At 43.2% G+C, this 27,948-nt stretch overlaps 2 protein-coding genes across 3 annotated transcripts; one reads left to right on the plus strand and one right to left on the minus strand.

Moving 5' to 3' along the window:
* Positions 1–343: 343 nt before the first annotated feature.
* gys2 (glycogen synthase 2) lies at positions 344–19,104 on the minus strand. Its single transcript, XM_066668382.1, has 16 exons — positions 18,841–19,104; positions 16,810–16,991; positions 13,093–13,284; positions 12,822–13,007; positions 11,111–11,255; positions 9,338–9,455; positions 9,071–9,191; positions 8,164–8,270; positions 7,806–7,865; positions 7,385–7,463; positions 4,861–4,974; positions 4,502–4,628; positions 4,115–4,210; positions 2,317–2,480; positions 1,721–1,801; positions 344–586 (listed from the first exon to the last, which is right to left on the minus strand). The coding sequence occupies exons 1-16, from the start codon at positions 18,959–18,961 to the stop codon at positions 359–361; spliced, it is 2,121 nt and encodes a 706-aa protein (XP_066524479.1). The 5' UTR covers positions 18,962–19,104; the 3' UTR covers positions 344–358.
* kiss2 (kisspeptin 2) lies at positions 12,556–27,640 on the plus strand. 2 transcript variants are annotated; one of them, XM_066668385.1, is made up of 2 exons: positions 12,556–12,629; positions 26,541–27,640. In XM_066668385.1, exons 1-2 carry the CDS (start codon positions 12,572–12,574, stop codon positions 26,825–26,827), a joined length of 345 nt encoding a protein of 114 aa, XP_066524482.1. In that variant the 5' UTR covers positions 12,556–12,571; the 3' UTR covers positions 26,828–27,640. The 2 variants fall into 2 exon arrangements, with proteins under 2 accessions (XP_066524482.1, XP_066524481.1); XM_066668384.1 differs by lacking the exon at positions 12,556–12,629 and adding an exon at positions 26,267–26,447.
* Positions 27,641–27,948: the final 308 nt, after the last annotated feature.

The following is a 27,948-nucleotide window of genomic DNA, read 5'->3' on the forward strand; positions in this document are numbered from 1 at the left end:
GTGTGTTTGTGTTGTTGATTAAAATGAATTTGCATTCATAGCTGCTGTAGTTTGTCATATATTTGAATCAAAAATACTTGATGAAACTATGTGGGGCATTTTTATTTGACAATTTATACTACATTGCTTCACCATCCCTGCACCAGTAATCTGATTATAGGCTAGAACAATTAATTTTAAGAGCCCATTACACACTTTCCCAACGAGAACTAGTGATTAATCTACAAAAGCAGTTGGATTACCATCCCCATGTCTTATAATGAGCTAAGAAATGTCCCGCACATGAGCTATAGTGTTTACAATAGTTGAATGACCCTCTTTGGAGTTGGGTTTACAGGTGGAAAGTGAACACTGGCCCCTAATTCCCATACTCCCCCGGTTGTTTCTTCTTGCTCTTTGGCACAGACCCTATGGTGAAGGGCATTTTAAAGTTCAGCCTGTCCCTCTCTGCCTCCTCGTCTTCGTCATAGGGCTCGATATCTTCTTCCTCTTCATCCTCTGCGTCACTGTGGTGAGGGGTGGAGTGGAGAGAGGCTGAGGGAGAGGGTGGAACAGAGGGGGGACGGGGGTATCGGAATCCTTGGGCCTGGAAAGACATACACGACTTTTAAGTCATTCTGACAGACAAGGTTTATCATAAAGTAATTTTACACACACACACACACACGGTAATTACAATTACCATCTAATAGCTAATTTATCTAATCAACTCTTTATTAATTAAATGAGGTGCTGAGGATGGAATTGAACAAATCCATGTAATAGACTTCTGATATCATGAGTCATTCTGAAATTGGTGTCATGCCCATATAATGAACCCTGGGTCTAAATAGATTTGTTCTCATCCTGTAGCCTGTTGTAAACCAAAGAATTTGCTTTTTGATAAGCACAGACCCTTCTCCCTTTCATGTCACTGGGTCCTCTTATATGACACATTTTTCAGAAGTAAAAATACGAATAATGCTGCATACATGCTACAAGCAAGTGTAAACACATGTACACAAATGACATCACATGAATATAGATCGACTATTATATTTTAGCACTATTATATATATATATATATATCACTGCCTGCTCAAGCTGCTTATTTGTATTTGGTGTAATGCTACATAGTACACTGCGAAAGTTATTGCATACCTAGTTAATCATTTTTAGTGTTATATATTATTGTAACTTTGTTTATTTTGCACTGGTCAGACTGCCTGTGGGGACCTAATTGTGGAAAGGAACTAGACTTGAGTTTCTTTCGTAGCCAAATGTTACACTGTCAATTACAGTTCAGATCTGAGAGTCAATCATTTTATGATGATGTTCATGGCTTCTTGACGGAATAAGACAAGATTTTAATAACAACAATGCACATGATCCAATAAAGCTATTAAAACAAATCCTTTAATTAATGAACTTCAAGTATACTGACATTATGAGCTCATAACATCAAACAGTATGTTGTAAGATAAATATTCACAATATTCAATTTTCCGTTCGGTTCAGTTCAGTTCATTATCAGAAATATAAGTTTGCCAAATCAACATAACAGTCAGGAATTAATAGTAAATATTATAAGCAGTATAGTAAGTCTATGTCAGATCATACTACTTGTGAGAAGGACTGAGGCAACAGACTACTTCTAAGATGTGTGACAGAATGATGTGGTACTATAATATAACAGCACAAATGACTGGAGTAATGGAATGATGAATTTAGTGGGGCTCACCGGTGGAGGAGCCAATCTGTCCATTTTGAATCGTTCTGGAAAGGCTCTGTTGAGGGCCAGGTGTCTAGCGTGAATGTAGAACTGGTTAAGAATGATAGAACAAAATTTTTTTATTCATCAAGGAAACACAACAGAACAGACACTGCTAAGCTTTAAAATAAGCACATTTTACACCAAATAATTTGTTTTCATTAAACATTATTGAATTATTACAAATATTGTGACTTTTATGCAGGATTTTCCCTAAAATGTCCATTCATTCATTATCTGTAAGCACTTATACAGTTCAGGGACAGGAATACACCCTGGAGGGGGCGCCTTTCCTTCACAGGGCAACACACACACTTACACATTCACTCACACACTCTCACCTACGGACACTTTTGATTCACCAATCCACCTACCAACGTGTGTTTTTTTGGACTGTGGGAGGAAACTAGAACACACCACACTTCTCACAGACAGTCAACTGGAGCGGGAGTCGAACCCACAACCTCTAGGTCCCTGGAGCTGGAGCTGTGTGACTGCGACACTACCTGCTGCGCCACCGTGCTATCTAATTTGAGTTTTTCTGGTTGAGGACGTATTCTCCTCACCCGGCCGAGGTATCTCCAGTCCAGCAGGTCAGAAAGTCTTTCAGTGCGATTCCGCTGGATAATACGCTGGCGCCGGGACTGCTGACAAAAGGAGAACATGAACTGGGTCAGCTGGTTACATGACTCGTCTGCCGAGCGGAACCGACGATCCACAATATAGATCCCTGTGGAAACAGGAGACATCACATTAACTTCACTGTTTCTGCATCTAAAGTCAAACTTACAAAGATACAATGTACACTTATGTATGATAGCCCAATTAACCATCAAATGCTGAGGCGTTAAATTCTATTTTTCATCATTTAATTGCATGCTTCCTGCTCCGGGTGACTGTCTGTGAGAAGTATGGTGTGTTCTCCCTGTGTCTGTGTGGGTTTCCTCTGGGTGACTGTCTGTGAAGAGTGTGGTGTGTTCTCCCTGTGTCTGTGTGGGTTTCCTCCAGGTGACTGTCTGTGAGGAGTATGGTGTGTTCTCCCTGTGTCTGCGTGGGTTTCCTCTGGGTGACTGTCTGTGAAGAGTGTGGTGTGTTCTCCCTGTGTCTGTGTGGGTTTCCTCCAGGTGACTGTCTGTGAGGAGTATGGTGTGTTCTCCCTGTGTCTGCGTGGGTTTCCTCCGGGTGACTGTCTGTGAGGAGTGTGGTGTGTTCTCCCTGTGTCTGCGTGGGTTTCCTCTGGGTGACTGTCTGTGAGGGGTGTGGTGTGTTCTCCCTGTGTCTGCGTGGGTTTCCTCCGGGTGGCTGTCTGTGAGGAGTGTGGTGTGTTCTCCCTGTGTCTGTGCGTGGGTTTCCTCCGGGTGACTGTCTGTGAGGAGTGTGGTGTGTTCTCCCTGTGTCTGGATGGGTTTCCTCCGGGTGACTGTCTGTGAGGAGTGTGGTGTGTTCTCCCCGTGTCCGTGTGGGTTTCCTCTGGGTGATCCGGTTTCCTCCCACAGTCCAAAAAAATTGGCGACTCAAAAGTGTTCGTAGGTGTGTGTGTGTGAGTGAAGGTGTTAGTGTGTGTGTTGCCCTGTGAAGGACTGGTGCCCCCTCCTGGGTGTATTCCCGCCTTGCGCCCAATGATTCCAGGTAGGCTCTGGACCCACCGCGACTCTGAACTGGATAAGCGCTTACAGATAATGAATGGATGGATGTGTAATTGCATGTTGATGTGTGAAGAACATTGATTTATCAAACCTAATATTATAGAGTTGTAACGGTTATTGCCATAAAGGTCCACTTTGAGCAAGAAAACAAATGAAGGCATATATACAGTAATTCATGCTTCAGTCTTGTGTATTACTCTGATGAGATGTAGTGCATCTGAAAAAAGGCAATGTACTGTTTTGTATAAAAACTCCAGCTACACTGCTGTGTCTGATCAACTTGTACCAGCGCAACACACACTAACATGCCACTTCCCAATTAATACTGACTCTGTGGTGGTCCTGTTCAGATCCTGATCATTGAGAAAAAAGGATAAAAGTGCGCTAAGAAAGTATGCAAAACAACAGATGGGCATATGCCTGTAACTGTAGCACTGCAAAGTGCATTTATACGGTCAGTGAAGCTAATAAAATGGATGATGCAGAAACAAAGAGGCTGGACAGTTAAGATTGATCTGTGTATATAATGATAGAACAAATATGTTTATGTTGTATATGACACTCTCAAATCTAACTTTTTACCTGAAAATTATTACCTCATGCATGTAACATATATCACATTTTTAAACAAAATATTGATTCTTTCTTAACAACTATAAAGACCTCAGGAATTACCGGGACCATACCATCACCAGATAGGTCTGTCTTAGCCACTCACCATAGGCAGAGGGGTCGGATATGTGCTCCTCCATAAAACAGCCAAACCCAGAGAGGTTAGTTGTTACACTCGGAATGCCCATCACTGTGCACTCAGCTGCACACAGAGGATTACATTCACAGATTACGTAATGCACATGTAAGCCAGATGTTTTAATGCTTATTCTGTATGTGTTTACTGGGACTGTGAACATGTGGTGATGGAATATGAGCATGTACATTTGTCATTATGATCACTTTGCCTCAAAATCAGCAAAGCTTTTTATGTCACACATAAGATATAAAAAAAAACTTGTGAAAGCATATGTATGGTACATTTTTGCTCAGAATTGCTCATAGGTGTGACATGTCTACAGCATGTGGGATAAGAGATACGAGGGTGTGTAACCTGGTGTGTAGCCCCAGGGTTCATAATAGGAGGGAAACACCCCTAAATGGCAGCCGCGGACAAACTCCTCATAGTCCATGGGCAGCAGGGGGCTGGTGGAAGAGAGGAATTCCGGATGGAATACAATCTGCTCAGCAGGAGAATGAGAGAAAGTAAGTCATTATCATAAACATTTTTAAGTTACTTACACTGGCACACACTCAATGTTAAATTACTCCTGAGTCGATGCAAAATTAATTTGATGCATTTTCCATTCTGAGACATTTTCATGTAAATCAACCCTAAATAGTTACAGCTGTAAGAGTAATGTTTGCTTAAAGTACACTTTGTTAAGACACACATTAGAACTTCAGATGTACCTTGACTCTGTCGTTGCGGCTGTTAAAGAGGCCAATACGACGGACGTTGCTCAGGATTGGGTCAGCAGAGTCATCCAGCATGTTGTGAGTGGTCACTGGAGGGAGAGTGTGTCTCTGCATTGATGTGTGTGTGTGTGTGTGTGTTATGTGAAAGAGGAACATGTTTAGATAAAAACTGGCAAACAACAGAATATAAAACAAATGTTGCATACATGTAGGGTATTTTATGACAAAATAGTCACCATTCACTCATTATCTGTAACCGCTTATACAATTCGGGGTCACGGTGGGTCCAGAGCCTACCTGGAGTCATTGGGTGCAAGGCGGGAATACACCCTGGAGGGGGCGCCAGTCCTTCACAGGGCAACACACACACACACACACACTTTTGAGTCACCAATCCACCTGCAACATGTATTTTTGGACTATGGGAGGAAACCGGAGCACCTGGAGGAAACCCACGCGGACAACACACCACCCTCCTCACAGACAGTCACCCGGAGAAAACCCACGGAGACACAGGGAGAACACACCACACTCCTCACAGACAGTCACCCGGAGCGGGAATCGAACCACTACCTGCTGCGCCACCGTGCCACCCAAAATAGTCACCATATAAAACATATTTTATTGTGTTGCAGCCTCATTTAAAATAACTGCTATAGATTGAAATGCATCATTAAAAAATGCTAATGTTGATAGCATTAAATTATAATAAGCTACTGCTAACCTGTCACCATTGTTTAATTCGCATTTTTCTGTTTGCACTTGGATCCTCCAGGCTTTCATTCATGATTAGCAATGCTAGCATTTTTTGGGAACTGTATTAGAATAAGCTATGACAGGGCAGACTTTAGCTAGTAGAGAAGAGACTGCTAGCCTGATTAAGCTCATTTATTAGGCTCCTCTTTACAAGCGCACCACTACTTACGCAAGCACGAGCAATAAACCTCAGTCTTTAACACCCAAAAATATTGATGTACACATAAATCTAAATGGAGCAGTGGTATATTGGCCCCTTGCTTGTAGCATTGCTATTAAATAGAGGTGATATACATCAAAGTAACACATTCAATCTATCGACTCGTATTAAGAGCAAACTGAGTTAAATTAGTCACGTCCAGGGGGAGGAAAGCTGCGTGGGGATGGCTCAGGGGATTCCGTCACTGATTCTGAAAGGTGGTACAAAACATCCCTCACTGTGCCCTGAAGCTGACCCCAAGCAGGAGCTCATTCAAAAATAATAATTAAAAAAAACATTTACAAACCCCACACACTCCACGTCTGGAAACTGTGAAATTTTTTTATGAAGATGTATTCCCTTTGCAAAAGCTGTACTAAATTATAATAAATATAACTATATATAAACGTATCTTGCTGAACATCTAATTCCAAATTGATGGGTGTACAGTGCTCCAATGCAGCTGTAACAGCCTCCATACGTCTCAGAATGTAGGTTTGGGCACTGACATTGAGCAGTAAGGCGTAGCTTTCTGGCACATTCCATTTTATCTCAATGGTGGTGCCCAGGGTTGTGGTGTTCTGTGAATGTTAGTTAAGTTCTCACACACCATCAACAACCACAATGGAAGAAACAGTTCTATGGAGCCTGGTTTCTGCATGAAGGGACTTTAATGCTTTCTTTAAATTGTCGACACAAAATCAGTGGGCACACTTCTGTAGATTTCCCAGCTAAAAGCATAAAAATCAGCCTTAGATCATTATTCCTCATCCACTGAACTTCCCTGCGGGCACTACACATTTGGAGAGACATTCATTCATTCATTCATTCATTCATTATCTGTAACCCTTATCCAATTCGCGGTGTGTCCAAAGCCTACCTGGAATCATTGGGCGCAAGGCTGGAATACACCCTGGAGGGGGCGCCAGTCCTTCACAGGGCAACACAGACACACACACACACACACATTCACTCGGACACATTTGAGTCGCCACTCCACCTACCAGCGTGTGTTTTTGGACTGTGGGAGGAAACCGGAGCACACGGAGGAAACCCACGCAGACACAGGGAGAACACACCACACTCCTCACAGACAGTCACCCGGAGGAAACCCATGCAGACACAGGGAGAACACACCACACTCCTCACAGACAGTCACCCGGAGGAAACCCATGCAGACACAGGGAGAACACACCACACTCCTCACAGACAGTCACCCGGAGGAAACCCACGCAGACACAGGGAGAACACACCACACTCCTCACAGACAGTCACCCGGAGGAAACGCACGCAGACACAGGGAGAACACACCACACTCCTCACAGACAGTCACTCAGAGCGGGAATCGAACCCACAACCTCCAGGCCCCTGGAGCTGTGTGACTGCGACACCGTGCCGCCCCTTTGGAGAGAAACTGCTCATACCTAGTGGCCAAAAATGACTATGACTTTAAACAATAGCTGAATCTTGTTTGGGTTCAGCATGATTTAGGGCAGCTATGCTGGGTTAATTGTTTCACTAAAGTGAAGTTACTGCCGGAGCATGTAAGAATGTCAATCACACCTGGGTCGCGTAAATTGCCCTCTTCATTATTGTGAAGTCGTCTCGGTCTAGGATCTTGTTCATATCTGGGATCTCACCCCTGTAAACATAGTAGTTGCATGAGAAACACACACACATACAACCTTTCAGTGACCTTACTGTGCCTCGGGATCTAACAGTCACTGACCCACTCACATCACACTTTGCCAGCATAAATATTTTAACTAGCAATCCTGTGCATAAGTGCATCTCCCTTCCATCATCACTTACATTAACACATGTCTGAAACCTCAACACTAATGACCAAACAGGGTTCATTAAGCCACACCAGCAGACACCGACACTTGTTTTATCTCATCATTCACTGATGGTGCTGTCACATCAGTTTTGTCTTCAGTTCTGGAAATGTGGCTTGTGAGAAAGAGTTGAAGCTACCTCTTACCGTAGCAATACCTCATAGAGTCGTTTGCCAAACTTCTCCTTCACAGACTGGGCAGTATCCCTGCACGAAAACAAATAAAGACACCTAAGACACGTCGCAATTCAGTGTCATCGCAATCAGTTTTCTGTTATTGCTTCAGGATCAGCAAAGGCAATAATGGTCCTACACAAATGATCAGTTTTGTTCACACAGACTCTCTGTGGATCATAAAGTAATATCTAAATATGATCAAATAAAGAAACAATTTTAAACCCAAGATTATTCTTAGTCCGTGCCCTGAAAAGCAGCCGTAAAAGTATGTGGCAGGCTCTGGGCTGAAGAACATGGGATGATACTGCTGTAGAATTTGATGACGCACCACAGCTGCTTGCGCACTGCCTGCCCCTTGAGCGATTCCACGTTGAAATTGTTAGTCTTCGTTGGCATGATGAAGAACACCACCACAGTCACGTCACTCTTGTGCACCTGACAGACATACAGGAATCAGATTACACAATTATGCACTATACAACAAGGCATACATAAATCAGGGACACATTAATATTGTAAATAAAACATAGAAATGCTTCTCTAGCATAACTAAAGAAATGAGTTAACAAGGTGCAGTATTCTATCAAAGTCAGACCTTACTTAAGTTCCAGTGAAAACTACTATTCATTCATTCCTTCATTATCTGTAACCCTTATCCAGTTATCCAGGAAACCCACGCAGACACAGGGAGAACACACCACACTCCTCACAGACAGCCACCCGGAGGAAACCCACGCAGACACAGGGAGAACACACCACACTCCTCACAGACAGTCACCCGGAGGAAACCCACACGGACACAGGGAGAACACACCACACTCCTCCCAGACAGTCACCCAGAGGAAACCCACGCAGACACAGGGAGAACACACCACACTCCTCCCAGACAGTCACCCAGAGGAAACCCACGCAGACACAGGGAGAACACACCACACTCCTCACAGACAGTCACCTGGAGGAAACCCACGTAGACACAGGGAGAACACACCAACTCCTCACAGATAGTCACCCGGAGGAAACCCACGTAGACACAGGGAGAACACACCACACTCCCCACAGACAGTCACCCGGAGCGGGAATCGAACCAACATCCTCCAGGTCCCTGGAGCTCTGTGACTATGACACTACCTGCTGCGCCACTGTGCTGCTCCAAAACTACTATTGAACTGGTAATATTATCAATGCTTGTACATTATATATGTAGAATGTAATGGTCTGGGAGAGAAACAAAGTACCCTAAGCAGGTAATTCAGCCTTGACAAAGACTCCAGGAAGATGTCCGCTCCCTTGTTGGAGAACTCATAGCGTCCTGCGATAAAGAAGAAGAGCGCTTTCTCCAGATTAAAGTCCAGATGCCTATGAATGAAGAAATTGTATTATTATATTATTATAAAATAAAGGGTTGTGGCAGCACAATATGATGTTGAGGTTATAACACTACTCTTGAATTGTCTAGATGTGGCTTGGCATAATATTACAGTGTCTAAAAGAAGAGACCATACCCGTAAAAGTGCCCCCTAACGAACTCCTGGATCTTGAGTTTGTTCATGGAGTGCAGGTTTTGGAACTCATGCATAGCAGAAAACTTTTTGACATTCAGGCCATTTGGTGTAACAACATCTGCAAATAAAAAAGCAGCAAAGACCATTCAAGATAAAATGTGACACATTGTCAGGAGGTTTTATAGTCCACAACTTAAACAATTCTGAAACCATAATTATCACCTGATACCCATCTGATATTTTGGTTGTTTAAAAACAAAGTACAGCAATTTCCTTCAGGACCAATAAAGGGTTTTACCTTACTTACATAAACAGAAATTTCATATTAAATCCATTATGTGCCAAAGATTTATAAATTATACAACAGCAATTTAATTCATGAACACACCATGAGCGAACTCTTTGTACTGTAGCATATTTGTAAGTGAATCACTGTAACAGGAAGTGCTGATCGTTTTCCTCCAATGGTAATTGGGGCTGGAGGCAATAGGAGATGAAACCTAATGTCAGTTATTAATGTTTTACTTTCCCACTGGTACTTGGTGACATGACAGAAATTCAGAAGACATCATAGAAGTGGAAAATAATCAAGTAATCAAAAAAAGCGAAATTTTGTGTTATGAATGATATGATTGTTCCTGGGAAACAACTGGTCTGACTGCGCTACAACAGATCCAGTCCCCAGAAACTCTAAACTCCACCTTTAAATTATGTATATATACGTTATTTTTAAAAATAGGAAGTATAATTTTCTTTTTCTTTTTTTTCCTTAAATTTACTCAGTGGGTGGCACAGTGGTGCAGCAGGTAGTGTCGCAGTCACACAGCTCCAGGGACCTGGAAGTTGTGGGTTTGAGTCCCGCTCCGGGTGACTGTCTGTGAGGAGTGTGGTGTGTTCTCCTTGTGTCTGTATGGGTTTCCTCCGGGTGACTGTCTGTGAGGAGTGTGGTGTGTTCTCCCTGTGTCCGCGTGGGTTTCCTCCGGGTGACTGTCTGTGAGGAGTGTGGTGTGTTCTCCCTGTGTCTGCGTGGGTTTCATCCGGGTGACTGTCTGTGAGGAGTGTGGTGTGTTCTCCCTGTGTCTACGTGGGTTTCCTCCGGGTGACTGTCTGTGAGGAGTGTGGTGTGTTCTCCTTGTGTCTGTATGGGTTTCCTCCAGGTGACTGTCTGTGAGGAGTGTGGTGTGTTCACCCTGTGTCTGCGTGGGTTTCCTCCGGGTGGCTGTCTGTGAGTAGTGTGGTGTGTTCACCCTGTGTCTGCGTGGGTTTCCTCCGGGTGGCTGTCTGTGAGGAGTGTGGTGTGTTCTCCCTGTGTCTGTGTGGGTTTCCTTCAGGTGACTGTCTGTGAGGAGTGTGGTGTGTTCTCCCTGTGTCTGTGTGGGTTTCCTCCGGGTGACTGTCTGTGAGGAGTGTGGTGTGTTCTCCCCGTGTCTGCGTGGGTTTCCTCCGGGTGACTGTCTGTGAGGAGTGTGGTGTGTTCTCCCTGTGTCTGCGTGGGTTTCCTCCGGGTGTTCTGGTTTCCTCCCACAGTCCAAAAAACACATGTTGGTAGGTGGATTGGCGACTCAAAAGTGTCCATAGGTGTGTGTGAGTGTGTTGCCCTGTGAAGGACTGGCGCCCCCTCCAGGGTGTATCCCCGCCTTGCGCCCAATGATTCCAGATAGGCTCTGGACCCACCGCGACCCTGAACTGGATAAGCGCTTACAGATAAAGAATGAATGAATTAATTAAATTTACTCAGTGAGGTAGCAGAGCAAACATAGCATGTAGGCCCACCTGGATCCCTGTGCAGCATGTGGCCTGCCTCCACTGCAGTGATCTGGGAGACGGTAGTGAAAACATGGGAGCAGTGCACTGCAGCTCTTTCCAGACAGTAGCGGTGGTAGATCTGCCTTTCTCCCGCTTCCTGGTCGATGTTAAACTGGGACACATTTATTCTACTGATTACTGGAATTCTTATATTTTTCTGACCATGAATGCACATGTTTCATCATATTAAACAGGTACCCCTAATCACTTTAAAGGGCCAATCCATCTACGTATAGAGAGCAAGGTCAGCTGTATCCCTGATCTTGCATGGCTTCAGGATCACTGATCAAATTAGTGATCTGACATTAGGACGGGAGCCAATATACATTTTTGTGGTGCAACCATCACACAGGCATTCAGTGGCTTGTATTCATTGGCACACACAACTTGTACGCTTCCATTAGGAAAAAAAAATATATATATATATATATCCACTGAGAATTAATGTCACTGTACAGACCTGCCATTTCACCTGGCTCTTATAAATATTCATATTCACAAAAAAAAGAAGGCTTATGAAGCCATGTTATCCTAACACTTAACTTGCTGTAACCTTGTTAGCTTAAGTTCTTCTACGCCTACTGCTGATAGTCTGAGATGAGGCGTCAAATCAGCTCATAGTGAAGAGTGAAGGAGAACTAATCTTATGACTGTGAAACACCTGTCAATTACTCTTGACCTTTAGGAACAGATGACCTTATGCAGTGTACACCAGACCCAATTATCACTGCATAGACAAGTATTGTACTCTATTTTTTTCACCAATGGACAAATAAGTATCTAATTTAAAGGTAATGTATAAGGAGGGTTACATGGGGTTATGAATTTTTGGGTTATTGATTTTAACCACCTTGTCTAGTATTAATTTATTTGAGTGTGGTTTTAATTAAGGAGTATAACCATGTATTTACAGTGTTCTTATTAATTTAATTTACTGTTTTATTATGTTTTTATAATGTTCTAGAAAACGGTTTAAAAATATATAAAATTATTAGCATCCTATTTTGATAAACCACTGCCTGAGCATAAAGCAAACTTGCCGCATATTGTAAAAATATTATGCTACTTTGAGCGTCAAAATGGATTTTCAGTGGTGTGATATTGGTGATACAGTTGCATGAAAATTATTTTGATTTTCTAAGTGAAAATAAGTACACATTATTTACAGGGATAACGTACATATACAGGAGGTCCTCGGGTTACGTCAGTCGCGAGTTACGATGTTTTGTGGTTACGACACATCTCCCATTTACCGTATAAAGCCTTGTTTCGACTTAAGTGGTTTTGCGGTGTAAACGTCATAACGCGAACTTCGTGTGTGCGTGGCGCGGCGGAAGAATACACGGTTACGCGGCTCGGGACCGAGGAGGATAGGTGTTAGGATAGGATAAGTGCTTACAGTATGTTATTTACGTACAGTATGTACGTATGTTCCGACTTACACCGAAAATCGGTTTCCGACGCGACGTAGGAACGGATCAACGTCGTAAGTCGAGGACCCCCTGTATACATTTTATCGCACGATTATGTTTTACATAGTGAATTTAATATATTAGTACAGATGTGCTAATTTCAGCAAATAAAAAAGCAGGTGTGCATTGAAATTTACAGGAAATGTTTATATTAAATGTGTTCCCTACAGAGGATGTGCCAAAGCACGTAACTTAGGCAGTCTCACCTTATCCAGGTTATTGTAGAAATCTGCATTTCCGGCACACAAGTAACGGCCCAGAAGAGTAGCGTGAGTAGTAAAGACGGTTGCCATGGGCAGTTTTCGGGAGCGTATCAGTACAAGTCCCACTCCTGCCTGCCACTCATGGAAATGAGCAACTACGTTGGGTTTGTCTTGAATCCGGTCTGTTAACTATAGACAGAGAGTTATTTTATTTTGGCTTTGCTGGTAGTAATGGAGTCACCATAGTAATGTGTTTACATCTGTAATCTCTCACCTCTTTGAAAAACCAGGCCACAAGTGAGCCAAAAATCAGCGAGTCGTTGGCCTCTCTGTCATGGTACGGCAGTCCAATGTTACTGCTGTTCCACAAGTCACCTTTCCATCGATCCAGGTTCCAGGCAGCAGCTCCAATGTCAAAGAGAATCACATAGGGACTCCCTTCAATGAGCCAACGGCCAAAGTGTACCTGACATATTTAAGAGCACAAGTAACGTGAAGACTCTCATAATAAGAATAAACTTACCTGCAATAATCTACCCTCTTCTGTATTAATCTATACTCATTAGCCACTTGACTCTACACTCATTATCCATTTTGTCTGCTTCGATTAACATATTACCAATCAAAATTAGAGGACAATTTACATTTAAAAGTTCAAAGTCATACCAATTTTAAAATATCGTTTTATGAATAAAAGTTATGTTGGTTAATTGTATTCTGTCATTTAAAAAATATTCTATATCACAATATTCATTCATGCATTCAATATATGTAAGCGCTTATCCAGTTCAGGGTCGCGGTGGGTCCAGAGCCTACCTGGAATCATTGAGCACAAGGTGGGAATACATCCTGGAGTGGGCGCCAGTCCTTCACAGGGCAACACAGACACACACTCACACCTACGGACACTTCTGAGTCGCCAATCCACCTACCAACGTGTGTTTTTGGACTGTGGGAGGAAACTGGAGCACCCAGAGGAAACCCACGCAGACACAGGGAGAACACACCACACTCCTCACAGACAGTCACCTGGAGGAACCCCGCACAGACACAGGGAGAACACACCACACTCCTCACAGACAGTCACCCGGAGGAAACCCACGCAGACACATGGAGAACACACCACACTCCTCACAGACAGTCACCCGGAGGAAACCCATGCAGACACAGGGAGAACACACCACACTCCTCACAGACAATCACCCGGAGGAATCCCATGCAGACACAGGGAGAACACACCACTCTCCTAACAGACAGTCACCCAGAGGAACCCCGCACAGACACAGGGAGAACACACCACACTCCTCACAGACAGTCACCCGGAGGAAACCCACGCAGACACATGGAGAACACACCACACTCCTCACAGACAGTCACCCGGAGGAAACCCATGCAGACACAGGGAGAACACACCACACTCCTCACAGACAATCACCCGGAGGAATCCCATGCAGACACAGGGAGAACACACCACTCTCCTCACAGACAGTCACCCAGAGGAAACCCACACAGACACAGGGAGAACACACCACACTCCTCACAGACAGTCACCTGGAGGAACCCCGCACAGACACAGGGAGAACACACCACACTCCTCACAGACAGTCACCCGGAGGAAACCCACGCAGACACATGGAGAACACACCACACTCCTCACAGACAGTCACCCGGAGGAAACCCATGCAGACACAGGGAGAACACACCACACTCCTCACAGACAATCACCCGGAGGAATCCCATGCAGACACAGGGAGAACACACCACTCTCCTCACAGACAGTCACCCAGAGGAAACCCACACAGACACAGGGAGAACACACCACACTCCTCACAGACAGTCACCTGGAGGAAACCCACGCAGACACAGGGAGAACACACCACACTCCTCATAGACAGTCACCCAGAGGAAACCCACACAGACACAGGGTGAACACACCACACTCCTCACAGACAGTCACCCGGAGTGGGAATCGAACCCTGGAGCTGTGTGACTGTGACTATAAATGAAATGATAGCATGAAAAAAATATATTAAGTGTAGGGGCCTTGGCTCTGAACTATTGTCCTGCTACTCAAAAACACAACAGCAGAATCAGACCCCTGCTCCATCTTGGTCGAGGTTTGATTAAACTGTAGGTCTCTCACTCCCTCTAGTGTTGTTAGACCGAGCTGAAAACTTTCATCACATCTTTAAATTATATGCTGCCACCTGCTGGCCGACATAAATATGAATTCAGTGAATCTAAGTAGGGACTGAAAACGGAACAGCAAACTAGAAAAAGACTTAAGCTCAGGCACTGCTGACGTCTAAAGGATTTCACTTGCACCTAAATCTACACTGTAAAAATTAATTGCCAGTGGATTCTAAAATAATCTTGATGTAGTAGAAAATGTATTGGCTTAAATGTATCTGGTCTTGTATTCAAAGAAATAGTTAACAGTTCAGATGAAGCAGTCAATATTTTGGAGAAAAAAAAAACCCCGCACTCTTCCACATTTACACAGGATGTACATGGTGCAGCAGGTAGTGTCGCAGTCACACAACTCCAGGGACCTGGAGGTTATGGGTTCAAGTCCCGCTCCGGGTGACTGTCTGTGAGGAGTTTGGTGTGTTCACGCTGTGTCCGTGTGGGTTTCCTCCCACAGTCCAAAAACGTTGATTGGTGACTCAAATGTGAGTGTGTGTCACCCTGTAAAGGACTGGCACCCCTCTATGGTGTGTTCCCACCTTGCGCCCAGTGATTCAGGGTGGGCTTTACAGACTGTCTGTAACCTGATAAGCGTCAGATTTGAAAGCTAAACTTAACTGAAAAATACAGACATATTTCTCAAGGAATTGAAATCCTTTAAAATCATTTTGTGTGTCCGGGTGGCACTGTGGCGCCGCAGGTAGTGTCACAGTTACAGGGACCTGGAGGTTGTGGGTTCGATTCCTGCTCCAGGTGACTGTCTGTGAGGAGTTGGTGTGTTCTCCCTGTGTCTGCGTGGGTTTCCTCCGGGTGACTGTCTGTGAGGAGTGTGGTGTGTTCTCCCTGTGTCTGCGTGGGTTTCCTCCGGGTGACTGTCTGTGAGGAGTTGGTGTGTTCTCCCTGTGTCTGCGTGGGTTTCCTCCGGGTGACTGTCTGTGAGGAGTGTGGTGTGTTCTCCCTGTGTCTGCGTGGGTTTCCTCCGGGTGACTGTCTGTGAGGAGTGTGGTGTGTTCTCCCTGTGTCGGTGTGGGTTTCCTCCGGGTGACTGTCTGTGAGGAGTGTGGTGTGTTCTCCCTGTGTCTGCGTGGGTTTCCTCTGGGTGCTCCGGTTTTCTCCCACATTCCAAAAACACACGTTGGTAGGTGGATTGGCGACTCAAAAGTGTCTGTAGGTGTGAATGTGTAAGTGTGTGTCGCCCTGTGAAGGACTGGCGCCCCCTCCAGGGTGTATTCCTGCCTTGCGCCCAATGATTCCAGGTAGGCTCTGGACCCACCGCGACCCTGAACTGGATAAGGGTTACAGATAATGAATGAATGAATGAATATTGTCCAGTAAAAACTCCACACATACACTTGCTCGAGTGTTTCTCCTGAATTGAAGGATATTGATGGGGGATTTTGTCTTCCTTTGCTGCAGGAACCACCTCTCCTTTTCTAAGAAGCCTTTATATTTGACATCAGAACAATTCTGTGAAATTTCACCCACATAAACATGAAGTCCTGCACTGATGTCATTTCTGGAATACATTAAATGGAGAACCATCCCTCCAGAGAACACTGTTCCACTGCTCCACAGCCCAATGCTGGAAGTATTATAGCCCTCTTGCTCATGCTTAAGGGGTATAAAGTACAGCCATTCCAGAGAAATGCTTTATAAAGAAATGCTCATCTATGTATTGAACAGATGTCATTTATCTCCCATCTGACTGACAGAACAACACCTAGAAGTTGGTCCAAAATATTTATAGATATGCAAGTGGACTGGGAGTGAGAAATGTTTTCTCTTGTTACCTGAGCTGTATTACCTGGCAGCCGTTGTTTTTTATGGAGTCCATGGCTGCTTTTATTTCTGCGTTGGGAGGATCACACTTCTCCACCTGGGTCTTGAAGTTGTGTTCGTAGTATGGGCCTATCATAAAGAAGTTCTCCCCCCATTCATCCCCTGTGATCTTGGCCTTTGTCTGGATGACAGTGTATATTCCACCCACTTCAGAGAGAAAAGAAGGAGGAAGGGTGCATCAGAGTATTTTAATATAACTTTTTACAAACTAAAGTTTAAAAAAATGCTAATATCGGTAGACCAAACAAAACTACAGTTGTTATGAGTGGAGAACCATTGTCGGTGAGGCAGTGACACTGATGTGATGGTGGAGGGGTAACGTCTAGTGTTCAAACACTGTCCTCTCTATTAAATACACTTGGTTCACTGGTACACTTTGAGATGAAAAGTCAGAAACACTTTGTATTGATCGTCCTTTAGTCCTTCAACAGTGGTCAATGAACACTGCCCAAGATGCTGGATATTTTTAGTGGGTGGACTATTTGTAGTCTAACAATGATAATGAAGTGTTTCAAACTCCAGGATCACTGCTGTGTCTGATCCACTCCCATCAACACAACACACACTAACACCACCACCACCACCACCACGCCCATGTCATTTCAGTGCTGAGGATGATCCATGACCCAAATAATACTTTTCTGAATAGAGGTGAATAAGTATGCAAGGCAACAGATGGACTACACTCTGTAACCGGTAAAAAACACATTTATATTTACTGCATCTGTATGGTCAGTGGGCGCCACGGTTGCACAGCAGGTAGTGTCGCAGTCACACAGCTCCAGGGACCTGGAGGTTGTGGGTTTGATTCCCACTCCAGGTGACTGTCTGTGAGGAGTTGGTGTGTTCTCCCTGTGTCCGCGTGGGTTTCCTCCGGGTGCTCCGGTTTCCTCCCACAGTCCAAAAACACACGTTGCAGGTGGATTGGTGACTCAAAAGTGTCCGTGTATGTGAGTGAATGTGAGTGTGTGAGTGAATGTGTGTGTGTGTGTGTGTTGCCCTGTGAAGGACTGGTGCCCCCTCCAGGGTGTATTCCCGCCTTGCGCCTAATGATTCCAGGTAGGCTCTGGACCCACCGTGACCCTGAACTGGATAAGGGTTACAGATAATGAATGAATGAATGAATGTATGGTCAGTGATAGGAAAGACAATGAGTGTAGAAACAAGGTGGCTTTAATGTTATGGCTGATTGATCAGTTCATGTGAAAGGTGTTTGCTTATTCATTCGATCTTTCTTTCACACACATGAGCATTTTTAAATGGAACTGTTTTGGCTCCATATTTCTAATTTAACTGAGTAGGATTTTGACAAAGTTCCCAAATGCTGGCCAATTATTGTTGGTACTATTCCTATGTGTGTGGATTTCTATAAGAATACACAACTATAATTTACCAAATAAGTCCATACAGAGACTGCTCTAACACACAACCCCTAATGTTGCGTAAACGAAAGCATTTTGCAAATCGCTCCGTTCATCTCTTGCTTAATATTTAACTCCGGTCACTCCACATTTCAATATTTGTTCACAGCAGGCAAAGATATCTTCTTTCATGTCACAACTGTCTAGTTTTTTCATGGGGTGAATACTCTTTCAGTCAGAAATGAACCCTGCACTCTTTCATTGCTCTTCCTGCCCTCACTCATTCCACTCTTCATTTTCCCATTCTCCCTCCCTCCTTTTTGTCTCTCACCCATTCCTCTTTTCTCTGTTACCTCCCCTTCTCAGGCCTCTTTTTTCTTACATCCCTCTTTATCTCTTTACCCACTCTTGCATCCATTTCTCTTTTCCCCACATACTTCTTTCCTCTTTTCTACTTTCTTCTAATTTCCCTCTCTCTGTCTTGCCACATTACACGAGGCCTAATATTACGCTTTCTAGATCTTCTACCAATAATAAAAATGTACACTTATATAGTGCCTTTCTCACTGGGGGGGAGTAAACACATGGTCAGTTCAAATGTCCTCTACACAACAGACTATAAGTAACACACTCACCTTTGTTAGTGACTTCCCAGGCCACCTCAAAAAGCAGCAGTTCATCTACAGGCAGCTCCTCCTGGTCCCAGAGTGGCAGGCTGCTCAGAGAGCTGATGGACAGCGATCTGCTCAGTGGCATGGCAGCTCTCTGATTCCCTTTCTACAATATATTTCCCTTTCTCTCTCCCTAGCACAATTTTATACACGCACACTCACTATAATTTTAAACCCTCGCCTAGTTCCCTTTCAACACTCACACACTCTTTCTCTCACTCGCTGTTATAGTCCCTCTCTCAATCAGAGCTGAAGGTAAACAAGGAGTAGAGCTGCTCCAGCTCCTCTTAAAAGCCTCTGTGGTGCCCCATGCCCCTTTGGCTCCAGCACAAGCTGCACACGCCCCCTACAGACTACGGTGCATGCACAGGTGCATGACTGCCTTCAAAAATCCAGACCTACACAGTCAAAACAGCATATTTTTTAAAGGTATTCAGATTCCTGATTGTGTCCCACAATGAACACTAATGCCTTCAAGTAGAAAGAATAATGCTAAACCTTTAGAACTGGGAACAACAGTGAACTCAGTAGCATTCATATCTAATGGAACAGATCGTATTTATTTTCCCAAAGAGATTTGAAAGTTCAAGGCACTATTCAGCAGAGATTATACCAAATTTGAGATAGATCTTTACATTTTCTTCTCTTTTTGGAGTGAAGGAAGTCAATAAATTGCCTGGCCACGTTCATCTCTGTCATTTCTATTGATTCCACTACCTAAATTTAGTTAGGAATTTCAACCCATCCAAAGCAGGGTTTTCACACTAAAAACAAACCACACCCTGGTTCAGTTTGGTCCATTCCTAGACCACCTCTGATTCTTCTCAACGATTCTGGGTAGCCATCGGACCCAGCGAGAACCTGAACAGAACGAAGCAGATACAGATAATGGATAAATGAATGGTTACAGACATTACATAATTCTAAATCATTCAGGTCCACACAACTGCACACGTTCCTGCACGAAAATAAACAGTGTTGTGACGCAGCATTTGTGCGTCTATATACTACTGTCAGCGTCACCTGTTTATTTTTAAAGAGCAAAAAAGTATTGCATCATCACAGTTCACGGTAGTCTGAGGGAACGCATACATCAGCAGTGTTTATTAAAACCAGAAAGTTCATAGTAAGATAAAGAAAAAGGTAATGAACCATGTACTAGGAATGTCATATTTCTAAAGGTGTAATACCAAGGAACATAAAATATTTAAGGGTTTATAACTGAAAAAATATATACTGGCAACATACTTAAAATAATGTTGAATTACTTTATTCATTCATTCATTCATTATCTGTAAGCGGTTATCCAGTTCAGGGTCGTGGTGGGTCCAGAGCCTACCTGGAATCATTGGGCGCAAGGCGGGAATACACCCTGGAGGGGGCGCCAGTCCTTCACAGGGCAACGCAGACACACACACACACATTCACGTACACACTCACACCTACGGACACTTTTAAGTCGCACCCGGAGCAAATCCACGCAGACACAGGGAGAACACACCACACTCCTCACAGACAGTCACCCAGAGGAAACCCACGCAGACACAGGGAGAACACACCACACTCCTCACAGACAGTCACCCGGAGGAAACCCACGCAGACACAGGGAGAACACAACACACTCCTCACAGACAGTCACCCGGAGCGGGAATCAAACCCACAACCTCCAGGCCCCAGGAGCTCTGTGACTAAATTACTTTAGTTACATCTTATGTGTTTATGCGTAATTTGGTTATGCTTCAAAACTGGAAGGAACTCCCAAATCCTCCATGTTCTCCTATTTATGTTGTGATTGCACAGGAGTATTCATTACCATTGAGGCTTGCCTTCTAAGTCTGGTTTTGAAGTAAAAGTTTTACTTTTATTGCTTGCAATGGAAACAACTGAATGGAGAAAGAAGCCATTTTGTGGAGACGTCAGCGTGTACCATATAAACCACTGCAGAGATCGCAAGTTCAGCAGTATAAAATATATTTTTAAAATAACTTTTAAGAAAAGTGAGCGAGTAGCACTGACCTGGTTGCTCTGGTCAAGCCACTGATGACAGAAAAATCCTTTGAGCCGCTCAGAAAACAACCCTAATAACGGTTGGTGATGGGGTGACAGTATGATTCACCACTCAGAGAAGACTTGGGGAGAAGAAATACAGAACCAGAAGAATCACAAACCACTTTTCAGCAGTAAGACCTGAAAGGCCAGACTGGACAAGGCTGATGACACTTTGTAGACACATCCTGACCTGTGTCCCACAGCACCGCCTTTAGAGTGTGATTTTTCTGGAGTTGGAATACTTCACAACAGATGTTCAGTTGCGTTGGCGAAACTTGTATAATCTTCATAGAAAACCATGAAATACAGCAGCTGTATGTGGTCAGATAGAGGGATAAAAAGCAGCAGCATCAGTGGAAGCACCATCCAAGACCTCAGTAATCTGTGGCTGATTGCTGTCACATTCTCACAGAAATGTTTCAAAACCTAGGGTAAACCTACCTCAGAAGAGAATATTCACTAGAGGAAATGTGCTGAATTTATCTGTGTGATTTACTCCTGTGATAAGAGTTACTCTAAAATGATAGTATGGTTCTTCTTTTGTTTCTTATTAATTTTTAATTGAATCTATTCTGGTAATCATCATAGGTTTATCAGTATATGCCTTAATCAGTGTAATTCTTCATTAGATTTTGTAGCTGCACGTTTATGCAGCTCTAGGGTATAAGGATCAAGGCTTTTCACTTCTGGAAGACCTCTAAAAGATGAGAGGACATATCTACTTCTTGGTTAACCTTATAGTGAACAAAGCATCGTTTTAGTGAAAAATCCTTCCTGTTAATTATGTAAAATGTTAAAGGCTAAGCACCACTTAATGGACCTCCATGAATATTTCACATTATTGTAGTTACTGACAGATATCAGTATGAATTAAAATAAAAATAGCAGCTTAATTTGCTTTAAAACTGACAATTTTATTAAATTGACTGAAAAACCCGAGCTCGCTACGGAAATTCTTAAACGCGACCGTGACGTCACTGGTGGACAACAGCTGAACAACGCCGCGGTAAAACACCGTTATGACTGACTGTTATGACAGTATCTAGCTAAATAACCAACATTATTCATGACAATAGCCTAGCAATAAGCTAAACTCAAATTTAGAGGTACCGTTATTCTTGTAAATGTGATCGAAGTCGAACTCGAATTCATCCGACACTAGAAACCTCCGTAATGCAGCTACGTAGCCGAGTATAATCTGAGCCACCGAGTTTAGCGAGTCAAGCTAACGTTAACTAACACCAACTAAAACAGGAGAAGTGAGTGTCCTTACCCTGTTTACCTCCATGTTACAGAGGCTCTTCAACACCTTTCGTTGGTGTCCTTACATGCCCATATTGTTGGAAAAGCGCCAGTGAAATGAGCTACAGATAACGGAGTGAGCGGATGGTCCTTTCCAAAGTGCCCGTTTAAAGTGGACAAATTTAGTCCATTTTCTGGATATTTTGGGATCTTTGGGCCATTTGTTCACAGATGTCCCACTGTACATTGAATGATTGCAGCCAAAAACAACACACCTTTTTGTCATTTTGCATTAAATTAAGTGCAGCTTCTAGAGTTGTTGTCCACCATCTACGTCACAGGCAAGACGCCTATTAGAGTTTCCCAACACCGTTGGGGGGGGGGACCAACGGTCTTTTGAACCTTATTCCTTCAATTAGTAAGAAATAACATATTTTCTGATTATCAATAAACACAAGTTAGGAATTCAAATTCCACTGTATTTATTTGTTTGACACTTTCATATCGCTGCTGCTTAGCCTTTAACCTTATAGTGAACAAAGCATCTTTTTTGGTGAAAATTCCTTCCTGTTAATTTTGTAAAATGTTAAATTACTGTGTAAACATGCATCAATCCGACGAATAAACGTCAGGTTTTTTGTTGAACGGTACCCAACCTGCGATAGTAACTGACTGCATGAACCATTTTGGATGTTGTGTTTGCTCTGTGGGGGTTTAATAAATAAACATGATTTACAGTATCTCTTTGAGTTTTTAACGTGCATTTTAATGTGGTGTTTTCACCGAGTTAAATCACTACCATATTAAGTATTGAAGTCATTAAACACAGATAATCAAACATGAAAATCATTTTAAAAATCATATACTCCATCAATCTGATGAAGGTGAGAGAGATATCTGTGCAACCTTCTGGTTGCTGCCACACTGCTGAACTTTCATTCATTCATTCATTATCTGTAACCCTTATCCAGTTCAGGGTCACGGTGGATCCAGAGCCTACCTGGAATCATTGGGTGCAAGGCAAGAATACACCCTGGAGGGGGCGCCAGTCCTTCACAGGGCAACACACACACACTCACATCTATGGACATTTTTGAGTCGCCAATCCACCTACCAACATGTGTTTTTGTACTGTGGGAAGAAACCAGAGCACCCGGAGGAAACCCACGGAGACACATGGAGAACACACCAAACTCCTCACAGACAGTCACCCGGAGGAAACCCACACAGACACGGAGAACACACCATGCTCCTTGCAGACACAGGGAGAACACACCAACTTCTCACAGTCACCCGGAGCGGGAATAGAACCCACAACCTCCAGGCCCCTGGAGCTGTGTGACTGCTGAACTTGGTTGCCTCTATTTTCTGTATCAGTGATGAGATGACTCCATCCCATGAGTGAAATTCTGTTGCGCAGGAAGCCTTGTTGATTCTGTTCACTGCAGGGTTTACTCGAGGTGGTACACGTGATTATGGTGTGATGTTGTGCAGATTTCAGTCACAGCATCATCATCCTGTGAAGTTCTGGATGTTCTTCAAAAAGTAAGCTCTTTTGTTTTCTGACCTATGTTCAATATAATCATCAATAACAGTTAAATTCAGTAAAAAAACAGTAAATTCTTAATGCATTTATGACTTGTCAGAATGCCATCTTAAGTGAAAAATACTTCAAGCTGCTCAGCCCCAACTGTTGAATGGTGCTTTGCACAAGGAATCCAGCACCTGGTGCTTCATAGATCGGGAGATCAGGCGAATTACACACTGGCATTAGCCTTGTCCATGCAAGAGAACCACAGGGGGCAGTGTGTTGTCTTCTTACTTAGGAAGAGATCCACTGATGCTACCCCAAAGTAACTTCAAAGCTAGCTTACATGAGCTGTGCAATCCAAATCTGTAGCAGCTGAAGCTCCTGTTGACCCAACAGAACAATTTGTGCAGCTGTTGATAGCATGCCCTGTAGGAGCAGACGCTGAAACACAGACATTAACCCTGTTGGAAGCGTTCGGGAATGGCCAACACACCACACATTGTGGTGACAGGATCGTGGTCATGGTCTGGGACGCCAGCACCAACTGAAAACCAATCTTGGTGCCAAGGACAGACTATAAATTGAAGAAATTTGTTCTGGAAAACTTGGTTGTGAAAAGTGAATTGCGGCTTTGAAGAGAGTGCAAGCAGTAACGAGTGTTAGCCATGGAGAGCGTGGTGTAGTATGAAAATGTAGAGACCGTTCCCTTCGGTGTAAGGAACTGTTCGCTCCACAGGGATTAGTGCTACATGGGAGAAAATGCTCAGGAAGCCAGAGGGTAGCAACACCAGTGAAACAGTTTTCTACCAAAGACCAAGGAAAGTATCTGTTCTTTATATTTGCCAAGGCACTCATACCTAACTGGCATTACTGAGGCCTTTGAATGGGCAAAGGTCTGTAAACTACTGAACTGGTTGTCCTGTCATTCCAGTGGGAAATAAACTCCACTGTATTATGGTCAATACCAGCTTTTAAATTCTGTATAGGTCTATTTACTATAAAGAACACTAACTAACTGTGAATGATAAGCTACATTAACTTTGTTCGCACACTTGTGATCTGTTCCAGAAGTCTGCTGAAAGAAAATGAACAGTAAAATTGTTCCCACGTGGTGTAATCTCGCAGAAAAACGGACCTTCTCTTACTCAGAAATAATATTTCAGCCATCATTAGATCTGAAATACAAAGGTATGTTCTTTTTAATGTATCACATTTTCCAAATTTTACCTGACGCTTTTCTCACTGAAAACTCAAGGCACCAGCGCGCAAAATACATCCAATGATTCATCATTTGTTGTTCATCGAGTTTGCCCTCTATTTTCTGACCGAACTGGTGAGGAACTGGATGTGCAATTTAAATAATCACAGTGCTTTCTGGCAATAAAGCATTTACCACTGACATGCAGCTTTTCCAAGAACATAGTAAATAGAGTGTCAATTACTCACATGCACAGAGAGAGAGAGAGAGAGAGAGAGAGAGAGAGAGAGAGAGACAAAATGAGAGACAGACAGAGAGTGTAGAAGGCTATATATATAGAGAGAGAGAGTGTAGCCGGTCTGAGTTTTGAGGTGCACAGAATCTCTTCAACAGCACAATGAGGATCCAGGCGCTCATCTTCTTCATCTCAGCAGTCACTGCTCAACAAGGAGCTGGCTCAGAAGCAGTGCTGTCTGGACACAGTTCTCCAGGTCAGTGGTACTCAGTTTGGTTTCTGGAACTCTATATAACCACGATGCCTTTTTAAAATGATGTAATACACAGGGGTTAAATGATTGGAAATTAAGTAGTAAATGCTAAGTGTAAATTGTAAGTGTAAGGAGTAAATTAAGTGTAAATACAGATACAAAAATTGACTCTGTGGGTTGTTTTAATCTATTTTTGACTAAATTATGTCTGCTTGTGCATATTGCAGTAGCCTATGCTTTGTTACTCTGCCATTTCTTAAGAGGAGTCTATAGTAATATTTTCACACTGCAAATGGCAGCTGGTTACTGCTTTCCTCTGGGCACTGGGTGTAAAAACCCAAATATTAAAGCCTGATATAAAGGCATAAAGGCTGACTATAACCCTCTTAGTTAAACTCCCCCCTCTTCTTTATTTCCTGCTTGGAAGGGTACATGCTTTTAATGTTGTATTTGTGCTGAAATATGGGCTTTGTTGACTTTTTATGTGATCTATATTTTCCTTTATTTTTTCTAAATTCATGTTTTGCACTATATTATTTTTTTTTGTAATAAAAGAGGGATTTTTTTAAATAGAAGTAACAATAATATTCTGCCTCAATTTTTATGCTAAGAATTTCCTCAAATTTATAAAATAAAAGTAAGCAGACGGAAATATATTAATAATCCATTATTAAAATATATCGTTTTAATGTATTTATCAACAATTATAAAATTATTGCTATTCAAAAGAACAAACTAGTTCAAGTTCACACACAAAAATCAATCTTTAATTTGTTTTTCTATTTATTTTGAAACTACAGGAGGTCCTCGGGTTACGCCATTTACTGTATAAAGCCTTGTTTCGACTTAAGTGGTTTTGCGTGGTAAACGTCGTAACGTGAACTTCGTGTGTGGTGTGTGCGGCGCGGCGGAAGAATACACGGTTACGCGGCTCGGGACCGAGGAGGATAGGTGTTAGGATAGGATAAGTGCTTACAGTATGTTATTTACGTACAGTATGTACGCATGTTCCGACTTACACCGAAAATCGGTTTCCGACGCGACGTAGGAACGGATCAACGTCGTAAGTCGAGGACTCCCTGTATTGTTAAATAAAATTGAGAGAATTTTAAATGACTTCAGGTGAAAAGTTTGTTTTCCTGTGTGTTTATTTTAGATGTGTCTTCGTCCAGACTCAGAAGAATTCCCACGGTGGGGCTGGAGCAGAGAGACGCTGACGAGGCGGAGGACGCCACTTTGTGCTTTTTTCTGAAGGAGAAGGACACGGAGAGCCAGGTCTCCTGCAAACACCGACTGAACCTGCGCAGTAAATTCAACTATAACCCGTTCGGCCTGCGCTTCGGGAAGCGTGGCGGCCGCGGGAGGAGTGCAGGCGAGAGACGGAGGAGAGGAGAGCTGCTGCCCGCACTACTTTTACTCACACAGCTGGAGCAAGCTTCATAACACAGCGCTCTCCCTCACACTCGCTCCCGAGAATCCCGAGACTGACGTGCGCGCTCCCGAATCGGGCTGCGTCCAAATCCCACACACTTCCACACTAAACATAGCCTACCGCTCTAAGGAGTGCACTTTTAATGGTGTACAGGGATGGGGTGGAGGGTACCTATATTTAACATTAGTTTTAGAGATCACTTTGCTTTTTTTAACTCCATTTTTCGAGTCAAAGAAAAATAACACTATATATATATAATAAAAAGTAGCTGCACTTCCTGGGTTAGCCTAAGCTGGGTAGCCTGGGGATCGTTTCCCCAAACAATTATCAAAAGAAACAAATAAACCAACATAGTACGACGGATGGATGTGCTACAGAACACTTTACTAATGACTGTTCACCAAAACATTTCAGTTCATGTCCATTTTGACTAAGATATTTGTGGGGGTAAATATCTGTAACTCCTGCTGGCCTGTAAATGCTAACAAGTTTTCCTCAGAGGTTTTTTGTTAGCTTGAAAGCTACCAATTGGTAGCTCAAGTTACATACGAACTGATATGGAAGGTTTTATGGCTCACCCAATTTATTAATTTATTTTTTAAACATCTACACTAATTTTGGCTAACTATTTAGTGTGGTAATAAGCGGTTCTGGACACAGCCTCATTCAACCAGCAGCAAGCTACTAATGGTGTGGACAAGTTGAGTGTAAACCTTGAACACCTCTGGTCAAATGTGTTTTTGTTAATTTTCTTAGTGAAAATAAATGATGTCCTTCTTCCACAGGTGGCATTTATTTTCTGCAGGTATCGGTGCAGTTTCTATATATTTGCCAAGTTTAACACAGGGGGCACTTTAGTTGCAAACTCGCATTATGTAGGAAAATGTTAAATTTCTTTAAGAATACTCAAAGAAATTTAAAACGGTAGCATCAAAACAGATTTTACCATGGTTGGTTGTAATTTGGGCTCACTATGGACTTTGTGAAAAAGGGTTTTGTATTGTTGGAAGGTACAGGAGTGAGTGTTTAAGGCAAATGCTGTGTGCTTGTCCAGTTCTACTCATGCACGAGACGCCAAGATATAATGCAAAACCCCATCAGAAAGATAACATCCTAAAGCCCTAGGTTGAGC

Source organism: Hoplias malabaricus, chromosome 4, assembly GCF_029633855.1.
Source record: "Hoplias malabaricus isolate fHopMal1 chromosome 4, fHopMal1.hap1, whole genome shotgun sequence".
NCBI classification, from domain to species: Eukaryota; Metazoa; Chordata; class Actinopteri; order Characiformes; family Erythrinidae; genus Hoplias; species Hoplias malabaricus.

What these genes read in the sequence shown, in the direction of transcription:
- gys2 (XM_066668382.1), bottom strand. Translation starts at nt 18,961, where the DNA reads ATGCCACTGAGCAGATCGCTGTCCATCAGCTCTCTGAGCAGCCTGCCA. An exon ending in TGGCCTGGTTTTTCAAAGAG is followed by an intron (nt 13,008 to 13,092) that starts GTGAGAGATTAC and finishes CTCTGTCTATAG; the next exon opens with TTAACAGACCGGATTCAAGA. An exon ending in ATCCGACCCCTCTGCCTATG is followed by an intron (nt 2,481 to 4,114) that starts GTGAGTGGCTAA and finishes CTGTTTCCACAG; the next exon opens with GGATCTATATTGTGGATCGT.
- kiss2 (XM_066668385.1), top strand. Translation starts at nt 12,572, where the DNA reads ATGTTCCGACTTACACCGAAAATCGGTTTCCGACGCGACGTAGGAACG. An exon ending in CGTAGGAACGGATCAACGTC is followed by an intron (nt 12,630 to 26,540) that starts GTAAGTCGAGGA and finishes TGTTTATTTTAG; the next exon opens with ATGTGTCTTCGTCCAGACTC.